Raw genomic sequence first — 13,611 nt, forward strand, 5'->3', positions numbered from 1 at the left:
TAGATGCGCGTGGCTTGTTCTGCCACTGTTCGATTCACTGCGTTCGTCTATGTTCCACGACGATGATCAGTGAATCGTCGACGCGTTTGTCAACGGGCAACGCGAGCTCCTTTCCCGTATCCTGTTCGGTTGCGCTCGCGCGTTCAACGGACGGCGAATTCTCGGCTTCCAGGTGGGTCGTGGCAGGCGTCGTCGCTGCTTCCGCCGCTGCTGACGCCGCTGGCTCCTCTTGCAACGAAGCGGACGGCGACGAACGATTTCCCGGTCGACCGTTCACCAGGAATCTCAGTGGCACGGACTCCGACTTGTTGTTCGAGTCTGCGTTCTCCTTCCTGAAAAACGCATCATCGTCGTTCTCACGCGGAAACAGCGATCGCGAGGACAAAGACAAAGACGACGGCGACGACGACGACGAGGACGACAACGACGACGATACTGACTTTGGTAAGGTGGGGCAGGACCAGAGCTTGAAGTCGGCTCCGAACAGCTCGCCCTCCTCGATCGTTTGCGGCAGGTGAATATTCAGGGTTTCCGGCAGAAAGATGGACGTGAGAGCTCCGGCGACGCTGAGCATGCCCATTATGATCAGCGGCAGAACTCTCGAGTAGACCGCCAGGTGAACGATGTAGGGGAAAGCGAGCAGCCCGATGCCGGCGATGAACGAGGCGATCCCCATCGCTTGCGATCTCAACACCGTCGGCAACAGCTCGCCGACGAACACGTAGAAGACCGCGAACGACGCGGCGATACCGAACTTGCCGAGCATTGCCAGAGATACAGTCACCCATATGGCGTCTGCTGCGACACACGCGCGACACGTGTAAATAGATCGGTAAAATGGACAAACTCGAGGGACAGTGTCTCGCATACCTTCGGGAACGAACATGCAGGAGACGCAAGCGAGTCCGCCTAGAAGCATCGTCAGGCACAATACCCATCGCCTGCCCAGCCGGTCCATAGCGTACCACGTTATCACGTACGACGGTATCTCCACGAGTCCACCTGCAACAACGCTCGCCGATAACCATCGAAAAGCTAGAGTTCCACGTGCGCGCGTACTCCGTGTTGTATCTGCGAGTATTCGCGTGTCGCGACGCGCATGCGAAAGTATGTTTACGAGAGACGCTTAGACGCTCGGGCCAAGGCCGCTCGCGGGAAGAAAATATCGTGTTTTACCGATGAAGAAGGCTAGATAATCGGAGACACCGAGATTCGTCGCGTTATACGACAGTCCATTGTAGACGACCGCGTTTGCCACCCAGTCGAACGCCAGGATGAAGAACTTTTTCCTGATGTTCGGGTTCCTGATCAAATCCATTGGCGTAGCTGCCGGCGGTGGCGATCGAACCTCGGTCTCCGGGTTCGGTTCCGGGTTCTCCCCCGAATTCGTCCCGTTGCAGGACACCCCTTGCCTTCGCAGAATCTCCATCTGAAATCGCCCACTTCTTCTTTCTTTTCTGTCTACGTCTCGCGCGACTCGTATACTCGTATACTCGTCGAACTTGCAAAACCTAATCGCCGTGCCGTTCGTTACCTCCATTTTTCTAAGAAAGTTGTTCGGCACCGTTCTACCGTTGATCTTCGCCATTCGTTGCACGATCACCTCCGCCTCGTCTATCCTGTTCTTGCTGAGAAGCCATCGCGGTGACTCCGGAATGATCCAGTAGTAGCTGAAGAGAAGAACGAACGGAACCGAGGTGGCCAGTGACAGGGTGAACCAATGCCTGAGCAAGTAGCCCTGCAAAATGGAAAGAAGCTAACGTATACGGTAAAGCCGCGATACAGCTGAAGGATGGAACGATACGCGTTACCAGCACGGCTAGAAGAGACATCGCCGACGCGAAAAACATGCTAATGACCATTCCGGCGAACGTTCTGTACCTCGGGCCCATCAACTCCAGAGCTGAAAGCAAAATGTCGGAAAACGGAACGATCGGGGAACGCTGCAGAGCGAGAAGCCACGATATAACGTACCTAGTATAAAGGGTATCTGATAAATGGCTGGGAAGGAGAGGCCGTTCACGGTCCTCAACGCCGTATAGATGATGTAGTTGGGGCTGAAACTGGTGGCGATCGAGAATATCACCTCGAGGAAGAGTATAACGAAGAGCGCCGTTCTTCTACCCCATTTGTCCGCGATCCAGCCAAACACCACGTTGCCAAACAGACTGCCGACGTAGAAGAAGGTCGTAGATGTGGAAGGCCACCAGCTGTTGTCGCATACCAAGTCTAGCTATGTGGATGCAGTCAGCGATTGAAACGCTACGCCCTTGGCGAAAATCTGGTCTTCGCGAGTTTCCTCGGATCGCCCGTTATCGCCACATCGTCGGGCTTGTCCGGTCGCGGGAACCCCGAACACGGGGTAAAAGTTGCCGTTACGATCGCGAGTGCGTATCGCGAATTTTCGCCGCTCGTTTGAGATAGATCGCTCGATAAAGAGAGAAGGGGCAAGGAAGAGGGAGGGAGACAAAGCCAAAGAGATTGCGTTCACGTACTCGAACGCGATGCGATTGCGTTAAGCGTCTCGATCGCTCAACCATATGTATTCTTAGCGCGTAACGCGGCGAGGCGCGGATACTTGCGTTTCGATCGCTGCGGCCGAATTCGCGTTTCTGTCGGCGCGTTGGCCAATAACGGCGCCGCGGCGTGCAAAGAGAATCGGCGGCGATCCGCGCGCGACAAAGGAACGACACGACGATGTAAACACGTCCGAGCAAACGAAATCATCGACATCGAGCGGCGATGAGGCTCGGCAAATAAATCGCGCCGGTGGTCGTTAATAGGTTTAACACGAACTTTGATTTACGCAAATTGCCACTCACGGACTTTTGATGTCTGCGTGAAACGCAAAAGGTAAATTGCATGGAAATGCGGGAGCGCTCACGATACGACGGCATCGAGTTATTGTCAAGGGCAGTACACGCACCCGTAGGACGTTAACGACGAGCGAGCGCGCGTTTTATCACCCTGACACACTTCGAAAACGATACGTGAGCGACTCGCGTCGCTCGTTTTCCATTCTCCTGCGTTCGCTCGCGCGATCTAATCGAGACGAAAGTCTCGGTCTTTCGACTCTCTCGGCTCGGGAACCCGCGGCTTCGCCGTCGCTTCCATCGAGCTCGGTTCGCCACGCGGGGACACGGCGATGCTGAATTTTCGGCGTACGTGCGCGCGCTTCGATCTTGCACGGGGCACCGTTCACCCGATAGAAAGGGTCATCGCGTCACAAAGTTGCACAGGCGGAACGGAAGGATAGGATTTGCCTCGATCGCTCTCTGTGCGTCATACGTCTGCGTAAATCCGGAGCGTGTAAATACGCACGGCACGCACACCCTCCGCGTTGATATACTCGTGTCGGAGCGACACGCATGGAACGGGCGGCACGCGGGGAACGAGGGTCTCGAGTAGGCCACGAACCAGAGCAAGGAAAGGAAGGGGAAGGGAATGGGAAACGGGAAGAGATCGGATGGGAAAAAGAGGGAAAGAGCGACGCGTGCAAGCCGATTTCTTTTCCGTTTCCAGGCTTTCCAGGCTTCGAAAACGTCACGTCGACACATCGAAGGCTACCGAACTCGCGATCCAGCGATAGCGAGGCGACCCAGTCCGGACCGGAAGTGACGCGCGGAGGTTGACAGGGCAACCGAATTCGATCGTTTCGATCGTTGTTTACGTCACGAGACGAAAAACGCGGACGCCGACGCTCTCGCTCTATCTGTCTCTCCCTCTCGTCGCCCCTCCGATACCCTCGGCAGGAGCGGTGTCGGCAGTTCGTACGAGGCATTTGATGCGACAGATCGCATGACCGGATGCGGGGGTAGGTAAATTGGTCGGCAATTGACGATGTCACCGGAGAGTCCGCAAGCTATCGGTCGGTTGCTCGGACCGCTCCTTCTCGGTGCCCGACTCACCTGGCGGCGTGGATCGTCTTCGACGCTCGTCGCGGCTGCGATAAACTCGCGTCGTCGACGGAGCGTCGTTTCGAGAGACAGAGAGAAAGAGAAAGAGAGAGAGAGAGAGAGAGAGAGAGAGAGAGAGAGAGAGAGGGAGAGGGAGAGAGAGAGAGAGCCGAGAACCTAGCACCTAGATCCTCGACCCCGTGTGTGTATTACGATCTCGTTACGCGCCGCGACCAGCACGGTTCACCAGCGTTGTCTAATTGCGACAATTTAATAACGCGTTAATGGACCGCTCGCGAACGAGACCACCGCGTGACGAGGCCGCGCGCGACCTCTCTGGCCTCTCTCCTCGTCGCTTTGAGAAACGCGACGCACAACTTCCATCGAACGCGTGTATTCGTGTTTCCGGCTACCACGCACCTCGATCACGAGCGCGCACACACCGGCAGCTGTTCACGATTTCCGACCAATGAAAGAGCGGGCGGAAATCGAACGGTCGATTCCGGCCCTCGAGCTTTCACGGAAAAGGAAATTACCGAGCGGAAAGAGGAGGTTAACGGGGACCGATCGGGGCCGCGGCGGCAACCGGCCGATGACGAGGAACCGAGCACGCGCGCACGCGGTTCCACGAACGGGACCGGCCGAGCTTAACTCGAGCCGCGTTGAGATCCGTCGCGGGAGAACTACGACACAAAGGCCAAGGCGAATTGCCCCGCGAAACGCGAAACTCGACACTCGGCTCGTGCCACGAGCCGCGCGAAATTCCTCGAGATGTCGATTAACGCGTAGGAGAATTATGTAAACGACGTCGAGTGGCGTCGAGTTTCGCGATCGGCGAACAGCGAAAAAGAGCAAAAGTCGAGTTTACCTCGGTGACAAGAGTGCTGTCGTAGTCTCGAGTATCGTAGATCCATCCGTGTCGACACTTGGTCACGGGCCAGTCAGGGTTACCGACCGGTGGCGGTGGCAACCTAGTCCTCGACCTCACCGGCACCTCACCCTCTTCCTTCGTTGCGTTCTCGAGGACCGCGTGCTCCAACCACGATTCCAGTATCGCCGTGTAGTTTACGTCGTACATTTTGCACTTGGAGTACTTCTTCACTTTGCCCTCCGACTTCTCTACGTACGGTAGCGAGAGCGCTTTTCTCTCCTCCAACGTCATCAGGTCCGACAGATTCTCCAACTCCGGAATTCTGCACCAATGCTCCGGAGACGCGCTCACGAACACCTGTGTCGGACGAAATACGGTTTAAAGATGCGGAAGCTGATCGAATGGGAAAATCTAGCGCTTCGATCGACGGCGACTCACTTGCGAAAACGCGAGGAAAGCCGCGGGAAGAGTGGCCGATATGCAAAGAAGATAGTACATGATATTCTGATATTTGCCCTTCTCGCCCACGTGCACCAACACCTCGTCGAAGTCGATCGAGCTCATGTTTCCGCTGCTGTCGCTTCACCACCGCGTTTTACGAACAACCGCGACGACACTTTCCTTACGTCGACGAACCTTGGCGATTCGACGGTAACGCGACGACGACGACGACGACGACGACGACGACGATGATATCGGTTCGAATCACGCGGCATGACCGCCGCCGCGCGTCTTCGAGGGCATGCAACAGCGGACGACCATCGGCACGCACCACCACCGTGTTCCTCTCCTCGGAATCGCGCTTCTCCGAAACGTTTTCGCTCACCGAAAGTCCCTGCTATCGAACCACCGGATTCCTCTTGTTTCCTCACCGATAGCGTCGCTTCTCCAACGATCATTCGACCGCGATCGACCGACGACGCGTCGAGTCGCGCATCGCAATCGCGCGCTCAATCTACGCGATCTACGAGAACGCGCGATAAATAATCGGCCGGAACGTGTCGCGATATCTCTGACTGGACGAGGTCGACCACGATCTACGTTCGACGATTCTATGTCCCGCTACGAAGGTAACGCGGCGCTTCCACCACGGAACGCTTCTGCTGCTTCGAATTCGGAATCGCGTAAAGCGCGGCGAACGCACGTCTTCGCGCGTTCTTATATGCCGCGAGCATAGCGCCGGCCGCGTTCAGCCATTGCCGGAGAACACCTCCTCTCTTCCAATCCTCCCGAGCATCGTCTTCGACGGCGTCCCTCCGCCTCTCCGCCGCCGCGCCGCCGCCGCTACCGCCGCCGCACCGATACACCGCTTTACCGTCGTCTTTGCTCAACGCCGATCTTCGCCGACCCTACAGTTAAGCGCAATTTTTCCGTGCACCACCATGCGCGCCGATTCTTCCAATCGCGCGCTCCGACTCTCCTTTCTACGCTTCCTTCGGCTCCGCGGTCCTCTTCCTCCGTTTGTCTTCTCGTATTCGTCTCCTCCGCCCTTTGGATCTTCTACCTGCCACGCGATATCGACTCAAATCATAGCTTCGTGACTCGCCGTAGTTTCTGCCTATTCGGCCTAACCGAGAGACGTGAAAATCGCGAAAGACAGAGAAAGAGGGCAAGCAGGGTTGACGACGCGATTTCGCGGCCTTTCTTTTCTCAACGATCTCGTGGACGAACGTTCGGGGTTAGCAGCGCGTACGGTGTCGATGTCGCAACGAGAACGGAATGCGAACCTCGTTTTCTCGTCGGTGAACGAACGTGTGCGCGCCGTTACGACCAACGAAGCGTCGTGATTCGACTAAACGTATCGTAAACCGCGAGGAAACGGCGGAAACTAACCGAGACGAGAACGTCTCGACAATTTGTCCGTCCACGCGACCACGGTTCGGTCGGTTGGCTGGCCGGCCGGAAAGGTCGCAGAAGCGAGAGACGCGTCTTCGCTTCTGACCACGCTCGCGTCCTTACTCTCGTCTCGTCGTTTCCTCTCGTTTACTCTCGTTTCGAGTTTGTCCAACGCGTCTTCGTTCTTATCGTCTAAAGGAAACGCGACGACCGCGACGACATCGTTCATCGTCAATTGAAATCGTCACGACATCCGCCACGACGACGAGTCAGCCGTTTCCGATTCCAGTCGGTCTTCCAAACCGAACCATCCGAAGCCTATCTCCTCGATGCTACCTGTTCGCGTATCTCGAATGTCCGCGATCCATTTTGGATCCGGATTCATCTCCACGTGACGCACGCGGCCGCATCCTCGAGCCTCTCGTTGCTCTCTGCAATTGCGAGTGACGTCACAAACGCAAACAACGTCATCCCGCTTCGCACGCCGTCTCGTACCCGCTCGTGCTCGCTTCCTCTTATTCGGGCCAACGCGCGACCAACCTTATCGTTCGTGTTTCTCTCCCCTTTCCCCGTTTGCCGTTCGCATTCCGCGCTTTTCGTCTTTCGTCCTTCGTCTTTCACCTTAAAGCTCTTTCGTTCTAACTGTAATTTCATCCAGGCTCTATAGGATCGACATCGATCCGATATACATTTTAATCTCAGACAAAAATCAAATTTTTCTCTCTTACGATTTTCGTTTCGCCTAATCGTTTCGTTACGCAACGCGATAACGCGAAGCCGCTCGTTTCCCGTCTCGCGCGCCTCTTATTTTCCGCGTTTCGATCGCGTCAGCCCGCTTTTCCTTGTCCCGTTTGTCGATCCGCGTTTCCTATTTCTCCATTCCATTCTCGTTGTCTTTCCAAAGAATTTTCTATTGATCAATGACGACAATCGGCAGCTTATTCTTCGCCGTAAACAGTTTGTTTTTACGACGATCGACCACGATAATCCCACGAAAATGCCAAGATAACGCACCGACGTAATGTTATATGGCTGCACGGCTTTTGCTTTTGCTACCGGATAGTTAAACAACTCGATTTATGGCAGCGTTGGCAGCTCTCGTCAAAATTTTTCCATCCCATTACCCAGACATCGCGTGCTCTTTTTCATCTCGAACGCGCTCGTGCTTTTGCGAGTAAAGCCGCGCGACCATCGGTCTATCGTATCGCTGCCGCTTCCGATTTCTCTTTCAACCGTTCGCGTCCGCGCGATAAAATTTTTAAATCGCTCTCGACCGATATTCATCCGTTTGCCTGCCAGCAACTCGCCCCGCCTAGCCCCCTAGTTTCGCTACGCGTCGCGTCGCGTCTCGTTTCGTTTCAAGCTTTTTCTCACCTTCTTTCGCGATTTTCGTCTCGTTTTGATACGCTCTAGCGCGAGAAATTCTCCTACTGAAGATCTTACCGATCGAAGCAGACAATCTTTCGGAGAAGATCCTTTCGAGATTCGTTCGATGTCACTGATCCGACGAATCGACGAGAAATACCTGCGTAACGTCGTTATTTACATCGCGAAACCAGCTTCCGAGCACCCGCGTGCAAATTTCTATACGATTCGAACGAGAAAACTTACTAGACGATTTGATCACTACACACGATTCATCGTTCACGATATATCGATTCACTATCTTCGATTCTTACGATCGCGTTCGATGAGTATCGATTCGATTCAGTTGCTTTTTTCCAAACGAGATCCTGCTTCGAATACGCGATGCTTCGTATATCGTCGTTCATTCTTGGATTTCCACGTTCGCGCGTCTCTTTGGTCACCTTTAACCCCCGCCTAGTGCGTCCACACGCTTCTTCTTATCCAAACTTCTTTCGTGACCACGCTGTTTCCCGCGTATCTTCCTTTTCTTTTCCCCCCTTTAACACTTTCGCTTCCTCTCGCGCCCTCTCTCACCCTCACTTTTTCTTTCCTTTCCTCTCCTCCCCACCCTTTGTAGTTTGTTCGCTCTCCCTCGACACAGGATAGTCCGACTACGGCGGTAGCTACCACTAGAAGGAGCAAGTAGCCTCCATCGCGAACTGAAACTGAAGCAATCGTGGATACAAGGGGTCCGTCCACGGTATCCCATCCTCCTATCTATCGTTTCGAACGTCCCCCTTGGACCCTCTCTCGTACTGTCACTCCGTCTCCGTCCCCCTTGTTCCACGCTTCTTGATCCTCTCTCGGTCTCTCTCGCGTAAACCGTCCTATGCGCTTCCCTCCACGATCCTCCGGGACTCTCCCTTGCCCTCCTCTTCGCCTCGATCGCCACTGTCCTATCGCACTATACGCTCGACTACTATCTCGACTATTAATATAAAAGAGGGTTCCTCGACACTCGCCGCCCGGTAATTGTACGGCGTGTACCACAACCGGACCTCTATCGCTCACTCGAATTTACGCGTACACTCTCGCTAATTCTTTCCTCCTCCTCTTACTCCTCTACTTCTTTCTATGTACTTACACCACTCACGCATACACCCCTTTACGCAACCCCATCTTCTTCCTTCGTATTCATCGAGGTACATCCAAGTACCAATCACGCCGATCGCTTCGAGACCGCTTCGCTTTTCCCTCCTCTTCTACACGAATCGAAGCTCAAAACGTCTATCTCTTCGATCGATTCTAATCTCAACAGTCTCGATCGATCTCGTTCGATTTCGGCGTAAAGTTGCGAAATAAAGTGACGTACAACGCGTTAAAGATACGTTTTATGCATTTTTTATATGTTTAGATCGTACTCGATCGCACGTTTTCTTTTCCCTTCTGTAGAGAAATTAAAAAAACATGTATTATGCATGTGCTATGAAACAACTGCGCGAAACATGTTCGTTTAAGTAAATTCAATGGGGCACAAGATGTCCCGCGCCCTATACGATTCACATCGAGACGCGTTTCCATGGTAATGCAACATGGAGGATAGAAACACAGGCATATTGCGTGTTCCTCTAAAATATGTCGAGTATGTTAGGTTGAAAGTCAAAGCGGGGTTTTTGCATTTCTGTATTTTTAATTTTATCAAAATGTGATAAACGGTAATACGAAAATGCATAAGGGCGGTGAAATTTTTAGCCACAAAGCGAAAAAACCAAATCACGTGAGAAGACTGAGCTTTGGCCAAACGAGTCTAACCTCTGACGTGGTTAACCAATTTCAAGATAGTGCGTTGTTAATTGATAAAAACCTAACAGATATACCATGTACGAAAAGGGGCGAATTTGCTTCCATACAGGATGAAACTTGCATCGATTATACTTTGCCTACGAAGGGAAAATCGTACTGGTCACCCGTTTTGGGTACATCTGTCTCCTCGAGAACCGTCTCTACGAGAACTTCGCCGATTTTAGGTAAGCGGTTGGTAAATAAACAGGATTAAGAAAAAATTGTGATTGTGAAAGCTTGATTAATAAAAAAATCTTCTTTCTTTTCTGTCGAAGGTAGTAGAAAGCGTATGAAGCTGGTCAATACTAACAGAAAAGAAAATATCAGAAGAAATTTATTTGAACCTCTGTCTAACACAGTTCCTCTCAATACTTCTCCGATACTTGTAGGAAACTCTCACAAAAGAAACAGAAGAAAAAAATCACAACGCAAAGTCCTAGATCATATTGAAAATATACAAATAGAAAGTAACGCAAGATCCCCTTTAATTTGTACCAAAGTATATAATATACCGAAGGAAGTTGTATCTCCTGTTTTGGGTAGCCGTTCTTATTGTTATAAGCGCAAGCAAAGAAAGCCAAAGAAGGAACACGATAAAGTAACAGATAACTGTGTAAGCTCTAGCATAAATACCACTGATGCTTATAGCTTGGTCGATAAAGATAGTTTGAAGGAAGAAAGCAAATGGGAAATGTTATGCAGCCGAAAGCTATGTGCATCAATGATAGAGTTAGAAAATTGTTTTAAAGACGATAACTTAAATGTACTCTTGTGTAAAGATTCAAACATTTCGGAAGACTCTGTAGTATCGGATTCATCGACGATTAAAACAAAGTTAAATATCGAGGATAGTCCCAAGGATGGGGAAGATATCCTGAAAATTGAAACTGAATCTAGTTCCGAAGACTATGATGGCAGAAAAGACGGTGCATATATAAGCAACGATTCCGACAAAGATTCTAGCGTTTGTGATTATATAGAAGACACGGATACACAACATGTAGGTTCATTTTGTAAAGTTGCGTCATTACACTCGCAAACATCCGATACAGATTCGGATGACACGTTCTATTCGAAAGCGGAATTATGTCCGGACCCGCTTTCCAATGTACGATGCTCTTCTCAGAACATTTCTCAAACTTTGACGCAAGTTACAGATACCAAATCAGCGAGCAAAACTGAAATTATCATTAACACGAAAACATCACCATATGAAACGCATACAGATTCGTCTACATTGAAATTAACTATTTTAGACTCTGGGAAAAAAAGGAGAAAACCAAAAAGGTAGTTTTAAATGAATATTTGTTGTTATTTATGATTATAAATATAACAGCGTTATTTATGATTATAATTTCGTTGCTTTTTCATTTTACGTTATAGGGGTAGTTTGATGGAGAAACTGCAGTCAATGATTAATAGACAAATATCGTTTGTACGTATATGGAGACATCGACTAAAACAAGGGATGAAACAGAATCTTTCTATACCATGCGTTACCGTTTCTGTGCAAACATGTATAACGCGATTTAATAGGCAATTTTTGAAGGGAATTGTGATCGAGGATCCATTCAATTTATTATCGAACGGGGAAAGAAGTAACTCCGTCAAATTTATAAATATTATGACAATTCCCGATGTAGTAGGTAGAATTGAAATGAAATTCGAATGCCTAGTACAAATTTTTCCTCCGTGGGAAACTTTAGACGACAAAGAATCAACGTTGAATGTGACCTACATACGTGTTGTATCTGACTGCCAGAAAAACGGTCAACTGTATAAAGAAAACTTGAATCAGTCTAGAACGTTGTTTATTAAAGACTTTCATTGTCGGTGTATCGATGAAAACAGAATGTTTTCGACTTGCAAAAATCGTTTTAACAAACCAAACATTATTGAAAAACTATTTATCGATTGAACATTACTGATAGGGATAAAAATTCAACGGTACATTCTTCGACCAAACGTTCTACTGTTTAGAAAGTATTTTTTATTTACTCTTGTTATTTATCTATGTACATTATACACGATGTGGCGTTTGTTAATACTGTTATTATTGTTATTTTTTCATAATTGGCTTGTTAATCTTTATTAATGGGGTTATGAAGAATTGTCCGTTGATCTAGAAGAAATGATATGTTAACTTCGCAATATAGGCTATTTTTGTACAGTCTGTTATCTATCGTAAATTTGCTCTAGTAAATCATTCGTTAAACGAAACTGACATCTCTGTTTACTTTGCATTTATATGTATTTACGTTACCCTGTATCGTGCTCGACGCATAATGCATATTACACACATACAGAATGCAGATACGTGCATACGAGAAGAGTAGAATTGATCTTTTTAAAACGAAAATCGTCCGATAGATGGCTGGTTTTCCTGGCGCAGGACGCCTTCCGTAGTATCGTTAGAACTTCTTCTTTTTCACGCGTGCAGTTTTAATATAATTTTGACAGTTTTCTTAGCTTTATGCAATCGAGAGGATCATAAAGGGAAAATATCTAAGACGTAAGTATTTACGCCACCAATATTTCATCCTACGCCTTTATAGTTTCTTATCACCCTGTTGTTTGACGTTTTACTTGACGTTTCTTTTTTATATATATATACATATATATATATATGTAATTATAGATTTCATTGCAATGCAATCGTTTACTTAATACCTGCTGGATACCTTTGTTGTACCTTATCTTATTTTCCCATAACCCCTTCCTAATGATTACTTACCGTAGACTAATTCAGCTAATTTAACCTAACTTAACCTAACAAAATTTGGTGTTTATGATAACGTGTGTTACTTTGCCGCAGGAATAAAAATGTCTGTAGCTCAAGATCGACCAGAACTTTACGAAGAAGTGAAGCTTTACAAGAATGCTCGGGAAAGAGAAAAGCACGATAATCAAGCTGACTTGTATGCGGTTGTCAATACGTTGCAGCATTTGGAGAAAGCTTATATCAGAGATTGTGTAACTCCAAAGGAGTATACGGCTGCTTGTAGCAAATTATTGGTGCAATACAGAGCGGCATTCAAACAGGTACCAGAATTTTGTAAAAAACTTGTCACCGTTAACTATTACGTAGTTGTAAACTCTTGTTGTTTATTCGTTCAGGTACAAAGCGATCAATTTCCCACTATAGACGCGTTTGCCAGAGCATTTCGATTAGATTGTCCAGCTGCGCTGGAGAGAATCAAGGAAGACAGACCTATAACCATAAAGGATGACAAAGGAAATACATCTAAATGCATCGCAGACATTGTTTCTTTATTTATAACGTTAATGGATAAGTTGCGATTGGAAATCAAAGCTATGGATCAATTACATCCAGATTTAAGAGATTTAGTGGATACAATGAATCGACTGAGCATATTACCGAGCGATTTCGATGGCAAAGAAAAAGTGGCGGAATGGTTGCAAACTCTTAGCAATATGTCCGCTTCTGACGAGTTGTCCGACACTCAAGTCAGGCAATTGATCTTCGACTTGGAAACATCTTACAATGCTTTCAACAAAATTCTTCACAATTCTTCGTAATATCGGTAGCTTATTTCGCACCGTATCGAAACATACGTCTATAGAATGCTCGTATCCTCAATCGCTGCGCGATGGTTCTTTGAATGTTTCGTTTCACGTCTTTCTTTCAGACCATCACAAAACTGTGCGCAAATGTATCTATTTTCTACGCGATTTTTTCTTACGATAAGATATGTACGGGATAATATAACGACGACTGTAACATATAAAACAATGTACATATACATGCTATCAATTGAAAAAATATAACTAATCGTAGGTGCTTGTTATTACGTTGGA

General features: G+C 48.7%; 2 protein-coding genes across 7 annotated transcripts; one reads left to right on the forward strand and one right to left on the reverse strand.

Annotated features, from left to right (window-relative positions):
* LOC126914451 (organic cation transporter 1-like) lies at window positions 1-9,369 on the reverse strand. Of its 5 annotated transcripts, none has more exons than XM_050718444.1 (10): window positions 8,047-9,366; window positions 5,206-6,271; window positions 4,765-5,124; window positions 1,975-2,233; window positions 1,812-1,903; window positions 1,535-1,738; window positions 1,177-1,429; window positions 871-1,002; window positions 441-798; window positions 1-332 (listed from the first exon to the last, which is right to left on the reverse strand). In XM_050718444.1, exons 2-10 carry the CDS (start codon window positions 5,329-5,331, stop codon window positions 35-37), a joined length of 2,082 nt encoding a protein of 693 aa, XP_050574401.1. In that variant the 5' UTR covers window positions 5,332-6,271; window positions 8,047-9,366; the 3' UTR covers window positions 1-34. The 5 variants fall into 5 exon arrangements, with proteins under 5 accessions (XP_050574401.1, XP_050574402.1, XP_050574399.1 ...); XM_050718445.1 differs by having other exon boundaries at window positions 441-795; window positions 8,047-9,364; XM_050718442.1 differs by having other exon boundaries at window positions 1-798; window positions 8,047-9,369.
* A 171-nt stretch (window positions 9,370-9,540) lies between these two features.
* On the forward strand, window positions 9,541-13,611 carry LOC126914486 (vacuolar protein sorting-associated protein 28 homolog). Of its 2 annotated transcripts, XM_050718517.1 has the most exons (5): window positions 9,541-9,977; window positions 10,068-11,079; window positions 11,176-11,438; window positions 12,608-12,834; window positions 12,910-13,611. In XM_050718517.1, the coding sequence occupies exons 1-5, from the start codon at window positions 9,677-9,679 to the stop codon at window positions 13,330-13,332; spliced, it is 2,226 nt and encodes a 741-aa protein (XP_050574474.1). In that variant the 5' UTR covers window positions 9,541-9,676; the 3' UTR covers window positions 13,333-13,611. The 2 variants fall into 2 exon arrangements, with proteins under 2 accessions (XP_050574474.1, XP_050574473.1); XM_050718516.1 differs by lacking the exons at window positions 9,541-9,977; window positions 10,068-11,079; window positions 11,176-11,438 and adding an exon at window positions 11,724-12,304.

This window comes from Bombus affinis, chromosome 3, assembly GCF_024516045.1.
Source record: "Bombus affinis isolate iyBomAffi1 chromosome 3, iyBomAffi1.2, whole genome shotgun sequence".
In the NCBI taxonomy this organism is placed as follows: domain Eukaryota; kingdom Metazoa; phylum Arthropoda; class Insecta; order Hymenoptera; family Apidae; genus Bombus; species Bombus affinis.

Excerpts from the sequence above, each read along its gene's own strand:
- LOC126914451 (XM_050718442.1), bottom strand. The coding sequence starts at position 5,331 with ATGAGCTCGATCGACTTCGACGAGGTGTTGGTGCACGTGGGCGAGAAG. Across the intron at positions 1,003-1,176 it reads TTATCTAGCCTTCTTCATCG|GTGGACTCGTGGAGATACCG; the intron begins GTAAAACACGAT and ends GCGTTGTTGCAG. Across the intron at positions 799-870 it reads CTGCATGTTCGTTCCCGAAG|CAGACGCCATATGGGTGACT; the intron begins GTATGCGAGACA and ends CGTGTGTCGCAG.
- LOC126914486 (XM_050718517.1), top strand. The coding sequence starts at position 9,677 with ATGCATAAGGGCGGTGAAATTTTTAGCCACAAAGCGAAAAAACCAAAT. Across the intron at positions 11,080-11,175 it reads AAAAGGAGAAAACCAAAAAG|GGGTAGTTTGATGGAGAAAC; the intron begins GTAGTTTTAAAT and ends TTTACGTTATAG. Across the intron at positions 11,439-12,607 it reads GACAATTCCCGATGTAGTAG|GAATAAAAATGTCTGTAGCT; the intron begins GTAGAATTGAAA and ends ACTTTGCCGCAG.